Raw genomic sequence first — 14,831 nt, 5'->3', positions numbered from 1 at the left:
ATTTAAATTGCAGTTCTATCTATATTGAAGGATTAAAACACATACATGCATCCATGTCATAATTAGCGTTTTATTCAGTTTCCTTAACAAAGGAGCTTTCTAAGAAAGTTATCGACCATAGAACTAATTGGTTCTAATACGTTTTTTTACACTCTTTATCTGTGTGCACCTGTATTTGTTTTGATCCGAGACGTCTAGAAATCCCGCAATAGACACCTGTCTGCTGATAAACATATTGTGAATTTCCGTTTTCTATTTCCTTTCACTACAGTAATTCAGCCATTGCGCCAGAAAACTACGACGTGGAATATTAACCCCGCCAAGCAAACGGCCCATTTCCAGGGTAGAAAATGCACTTCGTGACCCTTACGTCATCCCCGAACGAGTGTCCGACGTCCCCGCTTTGCAAAATAAAGCGCAAGCCCACGAGGGCAGCAGGCCCCGCCGGTGTGTGCCTCCCACGCGCAGCGGGCGGGGGGGGGAGGGGGGGACTGCGGCTGCGCGCGGGTCCGCGGAGGGGCGGGGCGGGCGGGGTGGGCGGAGCAGCCGCGCCCCCGCCCCGCCCCGCCCCGCCCCGCGGCCCGCGCCGACCCCTCCCACCGGCCGGAGCGCAGGGCCCCGCGCGCGGCCACCGTTCCGCAGCCAACAGCCGTCACCGTGGCCAGGCCGGCGGGCCCCGCGATGCTGTCTCTCCTGCTGATGCTCTCAGGTCTGGGCCGGCTGACCTCCGCGGGCCATCGTGAGTGACGGACCCTGCTCCGCGGAGGGCCCCCGGCCGCAGAGCCTCTGGGCTCGGCGGGCCCCGGGACCTTGCTCCAGAGCCCGGGTCGGCTTGGGAGAGACCAGCGTCTTGTCAGAGCCCGCCTGGCGTCAGGGTGGTCCTGGGCCTGCTGCGGGGAGGGCTCGGAGCGAGGCTGGGACAGGTGCCCCTCCCTTGCCGGACCTGCACCTGGAGGGGAGGGCGCGCACCTCTGCGGCCCGGGGCCTGGGGCGCAGCCCTCCTTCACCTGCGGGCTGAGGTCTCTGGACGGGGGCAGGGTCACGCTCCCCACTGGCTGGGAGCCTCTAACGGGGATGTACAAAGTCTGATTTTGCGGTGGGTGCGTGCGTGCCTGTGTGTGTGTGTGTGTGTGTGTGTGTGTGTGTGTGTGTTGGGGCTTGGAGCTTCAAAGAGTGAGGTGATGTGAGAGGAGAAGTGGAGAATAAGGATGCTGCCAGGCACTGGGGAATGCTCACACATGTTGTCCTTACTGTAGATCCTGAACCATCCCTTCTACAAATTACCGTGCCACGGAAGATTGGGACAAATACCAATGACGGTGAAGATTTCAAAACACATGTAATTAAGAAGTCACTTTTTTTTTTTTAATGAAAAAAATATTTGTTATCTGCAAATAGTGAAAGTTTTACTTCTTCCCTGCCAATTTGGATGCCTTTTATTTATTTTTGTTGTCTGCTGACTAGGACTTCTAGCACTATGTTAAATAACGGTGGTGAGAGTGGACATCCTTGCCTTGTTCCTGATTATATTGGAAAAGCTCTGTCTTTCCCCATTGAAGATGATAATTAACTGTAGGTTTTTTATATATGTCCTTTATTATGTTGGGGTATGTTCCCTCTAAAATTACTTTGTCTAGGGTTTTTGCCGTGAATGGATTTTTACTTTGTCAAATGCTTTCTCTGCATCTGTTGAGAGGATCGTATGGTTCTTATCTAATCTTTTGTTAAAGTGGTGTATCACATTGATTTGTGAATATTGAACCCTGCTTGTAGGCCAGGAGTAAATTCACCACCATTGATCCTGGTGAATGATTTCCTTAATGTATTGTTGAATTTAGTTTGCTAGTATGTTGTTGAGAATTTTTACATCCGTGTTAATCAGAGATATTGGTCTATAATTCTCTTTATTATTGGAATCTTTATCTGGTTTTGGTAACTCCTTAAATGTTGGGTAGCGTTTACCTGGGAAGCTATCTCATCCTGGACTTTTATTTGTTCAGAGATTTTGATTACTGATTCATTTTCTTTGCTGGTAATTGCTCTGTTCAAGTTTTCTATTTCTTCCTGTTTCAGTCTTGGTAGTTTATGTGTCTTGGAATATATATCCATTTCTTCCGTGTTGTCCAGTTTGTTGGCATATAGTTTTTCATAATATTCTCTTATATTTGTTTGTATTTCTGTAGCATGGGTTGTTATTTTTTACTCCCTCATTTGTAATTTTATTTATTTAGTTGCTTTCTCTTTTCTCTTTGATAGGCCTAGCTAGAGGCTTACCAATTTTATTATTTTTTTCAAACAACCAGATCCTGGTTTCATTGACCTATTGTTTTTTTTGTTTTTGTTTTTGTTTTTGTCTTGTTTTGTTTCTGTCTCATTTATTTCTCCTAATCCTCTTTCATTCCTTGTGATGCTTTCAGGTTTCACTAATTGTCCTTTAGGTGTAAGGATAGGTTGTTTATTTGAGATTTTCTTTGCTTCCCAGGGAAGATCTTTATTGCTATATACCTCCCTCTTAGGACTGCTTTTGGTGCATCTTTAAGGTTTTGGACTATTGTGTTTTCATTTTTATTTGTTTCCATGTGTTTGTTTTATTTAAATTCAATTTAGTCAATGCATAGTGTATTAGTAGTTTCGGGGGTAGAATTCAGGGTTTCATAAGTTGCAGTGCTCATTCCATAAAGTGTCTTTTTTATTGCCCATCACCCAGTTACCCCATCCTCCCACCCACCTCCCTAGCAGCCCTCATGTTTCCTAGAGTCCAGCATTTCTTATGGTTTGCTTCCCTCTCTATTTTCATCTTATTTTTCCTTCACTTCTCCTAAGTTCATCTTTTTTGTTTTTTAAAATACACATATGAGTGAAATAAATGGTATTTGTCTTTCTCTGGCTAGTTTATTTTGCTTAATACTTAATATCTGTATAATACCCTCTACTTCCGTCCACGTTGTTGCAACTGACAAGATTTCAGTCATTTTGTGACTAATATTCCATTGTATATATACACCACATCTCTTTTCTTTCTTGTTTTTTTCCTAAAGATTTTATTTATTTATTCTTGAGAGACACAGAGAGAGAGGCAGAGACATAGAAGAGGGAGCAGCAGGCTCTGTGCAGGGACCCTGATGCAGGACTCGATCCAGGGACTCCAGGATCAGGACCTGAGCCAAAGTCAGACACTTAACCGCTGAGCCACCCGGCGTCCCTCTTTTCTTTTCTTTCTTTTTTTAATTCAAATCACTAACATAGTGTATTACTAGTTTCAGAGGTAGAGATCAGTGACTCATCACTTGCATAAAACACCCAGTGCTCATTACATCACTTGCCCTCCTGAATGTTCATCATCCAGTTAACCGATTCCTCCACCCTCATCCCCTCCAGCAACCCTCAATTTGTTACCTAGAGTTAAGAGTCTCTTAACTAGAGTTAAGAGGTTTGTTACCTAGAGTTAAGAGGTTTGTCTCCCTCTCTGATACCATGTTTTATTCTTCCCTCTCTTCCTCTATGATACCGTGTTTTGTTTCTTAAATTCCACATATGAGTGAGATCATATGATTGTCTTTCTCTGATTGACTTATTTCATTTAGCCTTATATCTTCTAGTTCCAGCCATGTCATTTCAAATGTCAGGATTTCTTTTCTTTCCTTTCCTTTCCTTTCCTTTTCTTTTTTTCTTTTCTTTTCTTTTTTTCTTTCTTTTCTTTTCTTTTCTTTTCTTTTCTTTTCTTTTCTTTCTTTTTGTTCTTTCTTTTCTTTTCTTTTCTTTCTTTTTGTTCTTTCTTTTCTTTCTTTTTGTTCTTTCTTTTCTTTTCTTTCTTTTCTTCTTTTCTTTTTCTTTCTTTTCTCTTTTCCTTTCCTTTCCTTTCCTTTCCTTTCCTTTCCTTTCCTTTCCTTTCCTTTCCTTTCCTTTCCTTTCCTTTCCTTTCCTTTCCTTCCTTTTCCTTTTCTTTCTTTCTTTCTTTCTTTCTTTCTTTCTTTCTTTCTTTCTTTCTTTCTTTCTTTCTTCTTTCTTTCTTTCTTTCTTTCTTTCTTTCTTTCTTTCTTTCTTTCTTCTTTTCTTTCATGGCTGAGTAGTGGTCTGTTGTGTGTATGTGTATATGTATGTATATATACATATCTTCCTTATCTATTAATTTGTCAATGGACATCTGGTCTCTTTCCATAGTTTGGCTATTGTGGACATCACTGCTATAAATATTGGGGTGCAGGTGCCCCTTTGATCACTACATTTGTATCTTTGGGGTAAATACCCAGTAGTGCAATTGCTGGCTTATAGAATCAGCAATGCTGGGTGCAAATGCTGGGTCATTTCCCTCTATTTTAAACTTCTTGAGAAACCTCCATACTATTTCCCAGAGTAGCTGCACCAGCTTGTATTCTTTTTTTTTTTTTTAAGATTTTATTTATTTATTCATGAGAGAGAGAGAGGAGAGAGAGAGAGAGGTGCAGAGATACAGGCAGAGGGAGAAGCAGGCTCCATGCAGGGAGCCCGATGTGGGACTTGATCCCAGGGCCCCAGGATCACGCCCTGAGCCGAAGGCAGGTGCTGAACCACTGAGCCACCCAGGGATGCCCCAGCCAGCCAGCTTGCATTCTTACCAACAGAGGAAGGGAGTTCCCCTTTCTCTGCATCCTCACCAACATATGTACTTTCCTGACTTGTTAATTTTACGCCATTCTGATGTGAGGTGGCATCTCACTATGGCTTTGTTTTCACTGATGCCAAGTGATGTGGAGCATTTTTTTCTTGTGTCTGTTGGCCATTTGAATGTCTTCTTTGAAGAAATGTCTGTTCATATCTTCTGCTCATTTCTTGACTGGATTATTTGTTCTTTGGGTGTTGAGTTTGATAAATTCTTTATAGATTTTGGATACTAGGCCTTTCTCAGATATGTTATTTGGCAAGTATCTCCTCCCATTGTGTTGGTTGTCTTTGGTTTCCTTTGCTGTGAAAAAGCTTTTTATCTTGATAAAGTCCCAATAGTTCATTGTTGCTTTTGTTTTCTGTGCCTTTGAAGACATGTCTAGCAAGAAGTTGCTATGGCTGAGGTCACAGAAGTGCAGCCTCTGTTCTCTAGAATTTAGGTCTTTCATCCATTTTTAGTCTGTTGTGTCCAGTTTCATCCTTCTGCATGTGGCTGTCCAGTTTTCCCAACACCATTTCTTGAAGAAGAGGTTGTTTTCCCTTGTATATTCTTTCCTGCTTTGTCAAAGATTAGTTGACCATCGAAATTGAGAGTCCATTTCTGGTTTCACTATTGTGTTCCATTGATCTATATGTCTGTTTTTGTGCCAGTACCAAACTGCCTTGATGATTACAGCTTTGTAATATAGTTTGAAGTCTAGCATTGTAATGCCACCAGCCTTGGTCTTTTTTAACATTCCTCTGGCTGTTCATGATCTTTTCTGGTTCCATACAAATTTTAGGACTATTTATTCCATGTCTGTGAAAAATGTTGATGGTATTTTGATAGGGATTGAATTGAATGTATATATTGCTGTGGGTAGCATAGACATTTTTTTTTTCCTGGAGATTCAACCCTTTATTTTATTTGTTTTTTTCTGTTTTTCTGGTCCAATCTTTTTAGCATAAACATATTAACAATATTTATTCTTCCAATCCAGGGCATGGAATGTTTTTCCATTTTTTTGTGTCTTCCTCAATTGCTTTCATAAATGTTCTGTAGTTTTTAGAGTTCAGTTCCTTTACTTCTTTGGTTAGGTTTATTCCTAGTATGTTATGGTTTTTGGTGCAGTTGTAAACAGGATCAATTTATTAATTTCTTGGGCAGTCCGGGTAGCTCAGCGGTTCAGCACCACCTTCAGTCCGAGGCATGATCCTGGAATCCCAGGATCGGGTCCCACATCAGGCTCCCTGCATGGAGCCTGCTTCTCCCTCTGCCTATGTCTCTGCCCGCCCCACCCCCCCATCTCTCATGAGTAAATGAGTAAAATCTTTAAAAATTTTAATTTCTCTTTCTTTAGTTTTATTGTTAGTGCATAGAAATATAAATGATTTCTGTGCATTGATTTTGTATCCTCTCACTTTGCTGAATTGCTGTATGAGTTCAATTTTGGGGTGGAGTCTTTTGGGTTTTTCATATAGAGTATTATGTCATCTGTGAAGGGTGAATTAGACTACTTCTTTGCTGATTTGAATGCCCTTTTATTTATTTATTTTATTGTTCTAGCTGAGGCTAGGACTTCTAGTACTATGTTGAACAACAGTGGTGAGGGTGATCATCCCTGTCATGTTCCTGACCTTAGGAGAAAAGATCTGTTTTTCTCCTTGAGAATTATATTCATTGTGGGCTTTTCATGTATGACTTTTAAGATAATGAAGTATGTTCCCACTATCCCTACTCAGTGAAGAGCTTTAATCATGAAAGAGTAGTGTACTTTGTCAAATGCTTTCTCTGTATCAGTTGAGAGGATAATATGGTTCTTTTCCTTTCATTTATTAATGTGATGTATAATGCTGTATGATTTGTGAATATTGAACCCCCCTTGCATCCCAGGATGTAAGGTCATTGTGAATAATCCTTTTAATATACTTTTGGATCTTCTTGGCTAGTATATTGGTGAGTATTTTGACATCCATGTTCATTAGGGCTATTGGTCTGTAATTCTCCTTTTTGATGAGGTCTTTGTATGGTTTTTGGATCAAGGTAATGCTGGCCTCATGGAAAGGGTTTGGAAGTTTTCCTTCTATTCTCTGCTTTTTGAAATAGCTTCAGAAGCCTAGGTATTATTTCTTCCTTAAATGTTTGGTAGAATTCCTCTAGGAAGCCACTTGGTCCTGGACTCTTGTTTATCGGGAGGTTTTTGATTACTGCTTCAATTTCCTTGCTGGTTATGGGTCTGTTCTGATTTTCTATTTCTTCTTTTTTTTCAGTTTGGCAGTTTGTACATCTCTAAGAATGCACTCATTCCTTCCAGATTCCTTAATTTGTTGGCATATAATTGCTCATAATATGTTCTTGAAATTGTTTGAATTTCCTTGGTGTTGGTTGTGATTTTTTCTCTTTCATGTTTTTATTAATTTGTATCATTCCTATTTTGTTTTTGACACGTCTGGCTAGGGGTTTATCAATCTAATTCTTTTGAAGAACCAACTTCTAGTTTTGTTGATCTCTTCTACTATTCTTCTGGTTTCTATTTCATTGATTTCTGTTCTAATCTTTTTTATTTGTCTTATCCTGTGTGTTTAGTCTTTACTTTCTGTTCTTTCTCTACCTCCTTTAGGTGTAAAGTTAGCTTGTGTATTTGAGATTTTTCTAATTTTTTGAGCAAGGCTTGTATTGCAATTTACTTCCCTCTTAGGTTTGTCTTTGCTGTATCCCAAAGGTTTTGAACAGTTATGTTCTCATTTTCATTAGGTTCCATAATTTTTTTTAATTCTTTAATTTTCTGGTTTACCCTTTGCTTCTATAGTAAGATGATCTATAGCCTCCTTGTATTTGAGTTCTTTCCAAATTTCCTCTTGTGACTGAGTTCAGGTTTCAAAGCATTGTGGTCTGAAAACATGCAGGGAATAATCCCAATCTTTTGGTAGCAGTTGAGACTTGTGACCCAGTATGTGATCACTTCTGGAGAAAGTTTCATGTGCACCCAAGAAGAATGTGTATTCTATTGCTTTGGAATGGAATATTCTGAATATATCTGTTAAAGTCCATGTAGTCCAGTGTGTCATTCAAAGCCATTATTTTCTTATTGATCTTCTGCTTAAATGATCTGTCCATTGCTGTGAGTGGATGTTGAAGTCCCCTACTATTACTGTATTATTATCAATGTGTTTCTTTAATTTTGTTGTTAATTGTTTTAAATAACTGGCTGTTCCCAAGTTAGGAACATAAATATTTATAATCATTAGATCTTCTTATGGATAGACCCTTTAATTATGACATAGTGTTCTTCATCATGTGTTATTACAATTTTTGGTTTAAACTCTAATTTGTCTTATATAAGGATCACCACCCCAGCTTTCTTTTGAGGTCCATTAACACGATAAATGGAATTCCACTCCCTCACTTTTAGTCTGGAAGTGTTTAGGCCAGAAAGAGTCTCTTGTTGATGGGTCTTGATTTTTTATCCAATCTGATACCTTGTGTCTTAACCCTATAGGTTGTCTTAACCCTCTTGTCTCAAGCTGCTTTCAGTATTTTCTCTTTATCTCTGAAATTTACAAGGTTCACTATTATAATTCAGGGTGTTCATCAATTTTTATTAATTTTGGGAGGGGTCCTCTCTACCTCTTGGTCTTGAATGCTGTTTCCCTCCCCTGATTAGGGAGATTCTCAGCTATGATTTGTTCAGATATACCTTCTGCTCTTCTCTCTCTTTTTTCTCCCTCAGAGAACCCAATAATTCTAATATATATAATTTTTTGTTTAAGGTATCACTGATGTCTTGAAGCCTCCTGTCATGGTCCATTGTTGTTTTACTCTTTTATTCAGCTTCCTTCCTTTGCATCAAGTTTCTTCTAAGTCAGTTACTCTGTCTTCTACCTCATTACCCTAGCTGTTAGAGCATCCAATTTAGACTGCATCTCAGTTTTAACATTTTTAATTTTGGCCTGATTAGATGTCATTTCTGTACTAAGAGATTCTCTAGTGTCATTATGCTTTTACCAAGTCTAGCTAGTAACTTTATAATTGTTGTCCTGAATTCCAGCTCTGATATTTTACTTATATCCTTATTGGTTAGGTCTGTGGCAGAAAGGATTACCTCTAGTTTTTTTCTTCTGTTTTGAATTCCTCTTTATAGTCATTTTTCCCAGAGAAAATAGATGAATGAATGAAAAAAATAAATGATATCAACCATGACCTATGCAAATACATACTAGACAAATCCAAAGAGGTCAGAAACCAAAAAAGAAGAGAAAAAGAAAATGAAAAGAAAAGAAAAGGGAAAGAAAGAAAAGGAAAAAACCGGAGGGGGGTATGTAGGGTGAGTAGAGAATACAATCTCACAGGGTGGACAAAACAGGGTGATCCATTTGGTCCTGAGTGTATTTTGGTCTCTGTGTTAGAAAACACTAAATCCTAAAATTGTAAAGAAAGCAAAACATATATATATATATATATATATATATTATAATTATATTATATAATATATATAATATATATAATTGAATAGGTGAAAGGATACCAAAAATGAAGAATATATCTATAAAATGTAGGAATAGGGATCCCTGGGTGGCGCAGTGGTTTGGCGCTTGCCTTTGGCCCAGGGCGCGATCCTGGAGACCCGGGATCGAATCCCACATCAGGCTCCCGGTGCATGGAGCCTGCTTCTCCCTCTGCCTATGTCTCTGCCTCTCTCTCTCTCTCTGTGACTATCATAAATAAATAAAAATTAAAAAAAAAATAAATAAAATGTAGGAATATACCTATAAAATGTAGATGTAAAAAATGGAAGTTAAAAAAAGACCTAAATCAGAGTTTGGAAAAACAAGAAACTAGTTGAAAAGGGGAAGAAAAAAAGGAAATGGAAAATTTTAAACCAAAAGATAAATAAATCATGAGAAATAACCTTGAATTCTTTATAGCTTTTTCCCCTAGCTCTGGAGCTTTCCAGTACTGTGAGATCCATAAACTTTGCTATTCAACTGTTCTTCCAGTTGGTCTTCTGGGGGGAAAGGCCTACTGTGCTGATTTTCAGGTGTCTTTTGCTGGGTGGTGTTCACTGCCCCTTGGCAGAGGGCCAGTCTCAGTATAAGCTATTTTGGGTGGCTTTGTGTGGCTTTTGTTCCTTGAAAGCTTTCTGCAACTCTTTAGAGGACCAAAACAAAAATAGCGATGACCTGATCTCCAGCCCCAGAGCTGAAAGGTTGAGGTTCTCTGTCTTCAGTAAACCCTCAGACATAAGCAATCTTCATTTTTATGTGTCTCAAACTCTGCTGACTCTTGTGGAGCGTGCCCACACTGATTCTCCCAGGGGAAGATGGAGGATCACCCTGTTACTGCCCTTTACAGGGTCTCCATACTGAGAGCTGCTGCCCCGTCCTGTGCACATCCTCTCTGTCCCTCCCAGGGAAGGACAGGGGGTCCCTACTTTCCTGCCCTTTATAGGGTCCCCACAGGGAGAGCAGTTACCCAATTGGGCCTCAGCTTGAGGTGTATGGCAAACTGCTGACAGCCCAATCCTGAGCTTGCTGTGCTGATTGTAGCCAAATTCCCTGCTCTGATGCCTGGGAACTCTACAGGTTCAGGCATCCTCATTCTTTCTCCAACTGTGGGGATCCTGAGACCACACTGTCCCAACTAATATTCTGCCCCATTACACCACCTGAGCACCTTTCAGGCAGGGATGTCTCTTCCTGGAGTAGATTTCTAAGGGTTCCAATTATGTACTCTGGGGCTATATCACTTTCCAGTAGCTGGCTTATGGAGGCTTCCTCCCATCGCTGTTTATCTTCTGATACATTGCTTAGGATTCACTTCTCCACACCTTGTACCTTGCTTCAAGTGGTCACTTTTCTATTTGTAGAGTTCCAGCAATTCTCTTATTACATCTCAAGTTGAATTCATGGGTGTTCAGAATGATTTGACAGTTATCTATTTAAATTCAATAGCTCCAATTAAACGAGGTCCCCTACTCTTCCACCATTTTGCCCCTTCCCTTCTTGTGATTGATTTTTAATTTCATAGTTTTGTGCTTAGGGAAGGTGCATGATATGATTTCAGTCCTTTTGCATTTGTTGTGGCCTGATCTGTGAACTAATATGTGATCTATTCTGGAGAATGTGCCAAATGCACTTGAAAAGAATGTATATTCCTCTGTTTTAATGGGTTGTTTTGAATATATCTGTTCAATCCATCTTGTCGTGGGTCTTTTTTTTTTTTTTTGAAGATTTTATTTATTTATTCATGAGGGACACAGAGAGAGAGAGGCACAGACACAGGCAGAGGGAGAAGCAGGCTCCATGCAGGGAGTCTGACGTGGGACTCGATCCTGGGTCTCCAGGATCACGCCCTGGGCTGAAGGTGGCGCTGAACCTCTGAGCCACCCGGGCTGCCCCAGTGGGTCTTTCAAAGTTGTTTCCTGTTGATTTTCCACTTAGGTGATCTGCCCATTAATGTGAGTGTGGTATTAAAGTGTCCTACTATTATTGCATTATTATCAGTTAGTTCCTTAGGTTTGTTATTGTTTTATATATTTTGGTGTTTCCATGTTGAGGGCATAAATATTTACACTTGTTATAGCTCTTGTCAGATTGTATCCTTTATGATGATATGGTGCCATACTCGTCTCTTGTTACAGTCTCTATTTTAAAGTCTTGCTTCTCTGATAAAAGTTTTGCTACTCTGGCTTTCTTTTGACATACATTTAGATGATAAATATTTTTCCATCTCCTTACTTTTCCTCTGCAGCTGTCTTTAGGTCTAAAATTGAGTCTCTTGAATGTACCATTAGATGGATCTTGTTTTATTGTCCATTCTAATATCTGTGTCTTGATTGGAGAATTTAGTCCATTTACATTCAAAGTAATTATTGATAAATATGTATATATTGCCATTTTATTATTTTGTTTTGTTTCTGGTGATTTCTGTGATACTTTCTTGCCTTTATCATTTTTAGTCTCTCCTTTGCACTCAAAAAATCCCTTTTAATATTTCTTGCAGGGCTGGTTTAATGATAATATATTCCTTTAGTGTTTGTTTGTCTGGGATACACTTTATCTCTCCTCTATTCTAAATGATAGCCTTGCTGATAGAGTATTCTTGGCTGCAAACTTTTCCCATTTGGCACTTTCAATTTGTCATACCACTACATTCTGTCTTGCCAAGTTTCTGTTGGGGAATCTCCAGCTAGACTTATGGGTCTTCCTTTGTAGGTTAAAGACTTTGTCATGCTGCTTTTAACATTTTTTCTTTATCACTGTATTTTTCAAATTTAATTACAATATATCTTGGTATTGGCTTGCTTTCGTTGATTTTAATGGAGGTTCTCTGTGCCTCCTGGATCTAAATGCCTGTTTCCTTCTCCAGATTTGGAATATTTTCAATTATTATTTCTTCAATTAAATTTTCTGTCCTCTTTTCTCTGTCATTTTCTTCTGGGACATATAGATAGCAAAGAGAATTTTTAAGAAAGTGAATGTCCACCTACATTTCTAGAGATAGGAAATTTGAAGTTAGTTAATTTTTAGATATATGCACACTCATTTTTAATTTTTGTGATTATAAGTTTAGTGTTAGTCTCCAATCTTGATTTTTTTTTTTACCCAAATACATTTGACTCAGGTAGAAATACAGTATCTGCTTATAGATTACACTTATAATCATAAAATTATTTTAATTAGTAATTAAATAAATTGCCAGAAAATCCCATGCATCAAGTAGTTTTAAGATTGATTGATTTTAAAGAGAGAAAGAGACAGGACAAGGGAGGGGCAGAGAGAGAGGGAGAGAGAATATTAAGCAGGCTCCACACCCAGCATGGAGCATGATGAGGAGCTTGACCTCAGAACCCTGAGATGATGACTTTAGCCAAAATTAAGAGTTGGATACTTAACCAACTAACCCACCTGGATACTCTTATTTTAAACTTTTAGACAAAATTCAAGGAAAGATGATATATCCTTTTTAGAGACTAGAACACAGAATAGAACATAAGTTAACTAATCCTTCAGATCATTTAGTAACATTTAAAAATATTAATGTACCTTTAATAGAGGCCAAGTAAAATATGAGAAAGGGGAATTATAGGTCCTTTCACTTAACTAAAATATTTAAAAAGTGAAAGTAGCAAATAATTATAGAATATTATGACCAAGTAGATTTTCTCTGTTAAAGTCTTAATAGTAGAAAAAATTATTAAACTACCACACTAACATATTCTTAAATATCAATAAATGTATCCAAAAGAGCATTTCAGAAAATTACTCACACATTCATACATACATATTCACCAAATATGTACATAATACTTCTCTTTGGAAGAGAATGACCTCAATGTGTTTAAATGCCTCCAGGGAACAAGGGAGCATCAACCAAAGCTATAACTAATATCACACTTAATGTTTTACACATTATATAATTCTATTTTAAGATCAGAGTAACACAGAGGTGCATATTATTTCCATTTTATTCAGTAATTTAAAATATAAAAAGTTAAGAAATATTTAAAAAGTAGGGTTTAAAAGATAAGACATAGATCAGCTATCACATAGACCATGGTTCTGCTTTGAGTAACTTTGTTATATGGTGATGTCATTACCTACCTAAGATCCATAATTTAGAAGGGAATTATACAGATTTATTCTCAAACAATAGAAAGAGGAGGGATACTAAAGAAGTAGTACTTAAATCAATTTGTTTTCCATTTTGTTTGCATTTATACAATTACTTTTAGCAATAGCCATTGTGAAATAAATGATTTGGGGGGCATCTTTATGCCAGTAAATCTCTGAAAATTGCAACTTACTTTTGTCCTTCAGAAAGCATCCTTAAATTTTAAATGATTAGGAAACATTTTTAGAAAACCTAACTATTACATCAAAGTGGACCAAATGCTAAATATTAAAAAAGTGAAACATCATGGGTAAGCTGATGCAACTACAACAATATCAGATAAAGAAACACTTCAAGAAATGAAAGATACCTTAATGATAATTTATCCTGAAGATATCACCATATTAAATATGTTTTATACCAACAATAGAGTTCTAAAATATGTAAGGTCAAAAACTACAGACGAAAGGAGAAAGAAATAATATCACAATAATTTAGGGAGATGTCAACACACCTTTTTCAATAGCTGCAAACCTGCAGAGGGCTGAACATGAGAAGGTTTTAAATGACTTATACAGAAAACTGTACCCAATGACAAAATTCATATTCTTTGCAAATGTGGAAAATTTGCCCTTATTAACAACGTGCTATGCCATGAAGAACAGGTATGTATTATGATGATGTCACAGATTAGATTCTTTGGGATGGAGTATTTGAGAAGATTCCTGTGAAGGCAGTTTATTAGAGTATGCTCTTGTGATGAACCCCTGTGAAAGGGGAGGGGAGGAAGTCAGAAGGGGAGATGGAGACTCAACTGGGTCTCAGCAAAATGTGAAGCTTGCATTGCCCATCAGTATTTGGAGTTGGGATGAGGGGACTTTTAGGTAAACGTGGGCTGTCTCAGAAAGTTGTGACTTGGTCAGAGGTGACCCTCTGTAGCTGAGGCAATTCTCAAAGAAGACATGGATAAGAAATATGTTCTTACAGTTAGGAGATACTTCTTTTAATCTGAAAAGGGGACCTGTCCTGTATTCTTTCCCTCTTCTTTTCACCTTCATTATTTTCCATAACTTTATCTTCTGTATCACATAATCATGATATCCAGTCAATTTCAAGTCTTGGTTATCACTTTTTTCATTTTGGCCTCACTAGTTTTTAGATCTTTTATTTCTGTGATAAGGGAATTCTTGGTGTCTTCTATGCTTTTCTAAAGCCCAGCTAGTATCCTTATGATTGTTGCTTTAAATTCTGATCAGGGGGATCCCTGGGTGGCGCAGCGGTTTGGCGCCTGCCTTTGGCCCAGGGCGCGATCCTGGAGACCCGGGATCGAATCCCATATCGGGCTCCCGGCGCATGGAGCCTGCTTCTCCCTCTGCCTATGTCTCTGCCTCTCTCTCTCTCTGTGTGACTATCATAAATAAATGATAATAAAAAATTTAAATTCTGATCAGGTATATTATTTATATCTTTTTTCATTAGATCCCTGGCCATGGCCTTTTCTGTTTTTTTCTTTTGGGATGAATTCCTCCATCTTGGCATTTTGTGTAGGTCTCTGTCTTCTCTGTGTTAGAAAACTTGTTATGTTTCCTGCTCCTAA

At 38.5% G+C, this 14,831-nt stretch overlaps 1 protein-coding gene across 1 annotated transcript in view; it reads left to right on the top strand.

Moving 5' to 3' along the window:
• The first annotated feature begins 599 nt into the window (after nucleotides 1–599).
• Nucleotides 600–14,831, top strand: part of ADAM18 (ADAM metallopeptidase domain 18) — a 271,792-nt gene continuing 257,560 nt past the window's right edge. Inside the window, exons 1-2 of the mRNA XM_041751041.1 lie at nucleotides 600–739; nucleotides 1,257–1,339. Of these exons, the coding sequence (XP_041606975.1) occupies nucleotides 682–739; nucleotides 1,257–1,339 (141 nt within the window). The 5' untranslated portion in view covers nucleotides 600–681. The remainder of the gene's footprint in view (nucleotides 740–1,256; nucleotides 1,340–14,831) is intronic.

Source organism: Vulpes lagopus, chromosome 4 (assembly GCF_018345385.1).
Source record: "Vulpes lagopus strain Blue_001 chromosome 4, ASM1834538v1, whole genome shotgun sequence".
Taxonomy (NCBI): domain Eukaryota; kingdom Metazoa; phylum Chordata; class Mammalia; order Carnivora; family Canidae; genus Vulpes; species Vulpes lagopus.
This window is presented reverse-complemented; position numbering and strand designations above follow the sequence as displayed.